General features: G+C 33.7%; 1 protein-coding gene across 1 annotated transcript in view; it reads left to right on the forward strand.

The window, feature by feature from the left end:
* Nucleotides 1-4,200, forward strand: part of LOC106460401 — a 122,238-nt gene that overhangs the window by 72,276 nt on the left and 45,762 nt on the right. Inside the window, exon 19 of the mRNA XM_022387115.1 lies at nucleotides 3,438-3,585. Within this exon, the coding sequence (XP_022242823.1) occupies nucleotides 3,438-3,585 (148 nt within the window). The remainder of the gene's footprint in view (nucleotides 1-3,437; nucleotides 3,586-4,200) is intronic.

Genomic DNA, 4,200 nt, shown 5'->3' on the forward strand with positions numbered 1-4,200 from the left:
GGTATTATCATCTATTACAAAACATCGCACTTTGCTTACCATGGCTGGGGTACGGCTTGTGGCAAGTCTCTCTTCAGATGGTTCTGTTTCCCAAAGTTGATCCCTATTGTTTTCTAATGCCATTAAGTAAAAGAGATAATTTTATCTTGGAAATTCTAAATCTCCGATCTGAATACATATTTATGAACTGAGTGTATAAATATTTTGCATCGGAAGGGCTGTCACATACTCTTTGTGAATATGAAACTTTGCGATGGAATCATACTGCCTACTAAACTCCAAACAATATCATAATGTAGTTCTGATACATGGCATTCCATCACAACTTCATATCAGCTGTGGTTGTGACGTCATTTCCACAATCAAAATTGTTTTAATATAATGTACTCAATCCTATATAACTATTACTTTTATTAGCTACTAGATGGTGATAGTACAAAAGTGTTTAAAATAAGAAAAAAGAAAGAAAAACTAGTAAAAATATGTAAAACTTTACATATTTATTTTACATTATGAAAGAAACTACAGAAAATCTAAGAAAATACTTTTAAATTTAAAGATGTAACCTTTTTTCACAAATAAAATTCCAATGACTAAAAGATTTCATAATCCCACATTAGTGATGTCTAAGATTTGTTAAATCTCAGTAACGTAATATTTTTAGTTAAAATTATTCTGTTTAGTGTAGTCCAAATAAAAATGGACTGACTAAACTCGATTTGTTTAAATGTAATTAAGATTTGGTTCAGTGTTATTGGCGTTCATTAGCCCCTAAATTACCAATTGTTTTCATACGGGTGGAGTCCACATTGACCTCAAGCATTTACACATAAAAGAATCATACTATTTAAAGTTTTTAAATATTTTTTTATTTGTGCATATAGATTATACGTTTACGCAAAACAATATCTAACATAAATAAGCTTGAAATTGTGATTCAAAAATTAGAATATGATAGTAGCATGAAAACTGAACAAAAATGCATATCGATAAACTACACACAAAATTTGTTCATCCATAACTACTCTCAAATAATATCTTGAAATCGTCATTCTTCATGAAATTATATATTTTGATTCACTTTTGTGTTGTTCACATTGCCTGTTCATTCTTCAAGGGCAAGATTTTGTTTTGTTTCAGAATTTTGTACAATTTATACAAGGGCTACGGGCGCATAGCCGTTCCCAATTTTAAACTGATAGACAAAAGAGAAAGTAGCTAGACAACAGCAGCCACCACCAACTCTTGGACTACTATTGTATAATCGAATATTTCGGTTTGATTCTCACTCCTTTAACGCATCTTTGGCTGAGAGGGTAGAACTTGCAATGACTACTCTCCTTTCTAATGCCAGTTGGTGTATTCTTGATCATCATCTTTCCCGGATATAATTTCATTTTGAATTTGAATTTAGCCAAGATATAAAGACTATCAATACTTGGTACAATAGGTAAAAATAGAGTTGAACTGTCACCTGAAATATTCTAAATAAAAATATGTGCCTAGTTCTCAGCTAAATTTGTTTCCAGTGAAGTTGTTGCCTTGATTCATAATATACGAAGAAGGAAAACATTATAAGTGTATTAATAAGCACTACGAGTCAGAAACTGACAGAAACCAAAAAGCCAGTAATGTCCCTAGATTAAACAGTACCAAGATGGAGTGGATACTCCTGACCAAGTACCAAGATTCTCCTCAGCTAAAAAGAAGATAAACAGATGACCAATTTGCTGGTTTTTTTTACAACATATTAGACATAAATGTTTTTGTTTCGTCGATTCATCTTGACCTCTATTAGAATAAAGGAGAGTCACATGAGTAATGTTTTTTTATTCAGAAGCTAGGAAAAATTAATTCAGCAAAATATTCTTTTATGGCCCTTGCATCATGTCCAGTACAACCATATATACACGTTTTTTGTTGTTGTTGTTTTTTGGCTGTCCTCCTTTTTGTATACACACTTGCATATTATAAGCACAGAATATGTCTGTTTGTTTGTTTGTTTTGAATTTCGCGCAAAGCTACACGAGGGCTATCTGCGCTAGCCGTCCCTAATTTAGCAGTGTAAGACTAGAGGGAAGACAGCTAGTCATCACCACCCACCGCCAACTCTTGGGCTACTCTTTTACCAACGAAATTGACCGTCACATTATAGCGTCCCCATGGCTGAAAGAGTGAGCATATTTGGTGTGACGGGGATTCGAACCCGTGACCCTCAGATTGCGAGTCGAGTGCCCTAACCACCTGGCCATGCTGGGCCAGAGAATATGTCACTGTCAAAATAAGTCCAAATAAGTCCACTGCCAATATAAGTCCAAATGTTTTACCTTATTTTCAAGGTTTGTTTGGAGTATGTTTTAAAGCACACCTATTGTAGAACTTGAATAGCTGCTCATCAGTGGTCACATTTTCTAATGGAACATGATATTATTGAAGAGTCTGCGTACTTTTCTGCCTTTTTCTTTGTTTTTCAGCATTAGAAAACCAAAAACATCTTCAAAGTTGGTGAAACCTATTATGTGTTATTGTTTGTGAGGGAAAAAAAATGATCGTTTACTGTCTTGATTCTAGGGCTATTTAATTGTTTCTTTCTTTGATTTATTAACAACACCGTCACATCGAAAAACTAGAGGGCACTTACTAGAGCGCATACCTCCACCACACAGTGTTGATCATATTTGGCTCTCAAAAAATAAGAAAATGTGTTCGTATGTCCGTCGTTATCAACTAACACGGACTATTTTTGGTAGGATAATTACGAATAATATTCTACATATGTCTTCCAAGTTTCATCAAAATCCGATCGTTTTTGACTGAGGTATAGAGCAAAATTAGTGTGAAAAATTGGACCCCATGTTAAAAGAGAGGGATTTATTATTTTTGTGACTCAAAATCCATATACTAAGTTCACAATGCAAAATAATCAAAGATAAAATATAATAATAATAATAGGTATATTAAACACTCTAACTAATACAGCTAATCAAATTAACATTAAAGAAAGAAGAGAGTATAACTTACTTTAAGTCATAAAATGTTTCGTATTTAACTTTTCAGCAGTTAGAAAAAGTTTGATGTGATGTGTTTCATTTTGGTCAAAATATGAGCATGGGAGATTCATGTAAAGCTGAACTTTTGCGCTGTTTTATGCAATATATTTCATTATTTTTAACTTTTTCTAACAAGCAATTCGTGGTTTTAATCGTAACTATTGTTCAACATTGTAACGTCACTGTGTTATTCGTAATTATTGGTCAACATTATAACGTCACTGTGTTATTCGTAATTATTGGTCAACATTATAACGTCACTGTGTTATTCGTAATTATTGGTCAACATTACAACACCATTGCCTGAAATGCTCTGAATGTGTATATATATATAATACTAAGTGAGATATTCAATATTTTGTTAACTATTTCTTCATGTGTCTTTAGGCAGAATGGTCAAGCAATAGAGCCGAACATGGCTGTGGTGATTCAGGAAATGGTGCCGTCCCAAGTGTCAGGGGTGATGTTTACAGTTCATCCGGTCACGGGACATCCGTCGTTCATCTCTCTCTCAGCTAATTACGGACTTGGCGAGGTAGGCCATCTGTTGACTTATTGTCGGTTAGCGAATATAAGTATTGTTTGTTTTTTTTTCGTTTAAATACTAATACTTTGATTTCATCTCCCATGTAACAGATATAAGTATGACACAGAATTTATTGTGCCCTTGTCCTCAGAGCAGTCTTCATTTCATTTTGGTACACGATTTGATACATAACCCGAGCTAATATATTTTTTACTGCAAAGATGAAATTTTACGTATGAAGCTTATACTTTTTTAAAAAAATATTTCCCCAGCTATTTCGGACATATATATGGATTTGTAATAGATATTATTAATAGCCTAATAAACATACAAGAAAACATTTTTTTTTTTTTTGCAACAACGGGTAAAGAAAAGATTTAATTTTTTGGCAGATTAATAATAAAACAAGAGGGTAGTCACAATAACTGGGGCACTTGAAATTGTTTTAGGCAGAATTGGAGTGAGACTTTTTTTCATTGTATTAGCTATATTTTCGTGCGCCAGCATGGTTAGGACGCTCAACGCGCAATCTGCGGGTCGCAGGTTCGAGTCCCCGTCACATCAAACATGCGTAGGGGCGTTATAATGTGACGATCAATCCCACTATTCGTTGGTAAAAGAGTA

Source organism: Limulus polyphemus, unplaced genomic scaffold, assembly GCF_000517525.1.
Source record: "Limulus polyphemus unplaced genomic scaffold, Limulus_polyphemus-2.1.2 Scaffold765, whole genome shotgun sequence".
NCBI lineage: Eukaryota > Metazoa > Arthropoda > Merostomata > Xiphosura > Limulidae > Limulus > Limulus polyphemus.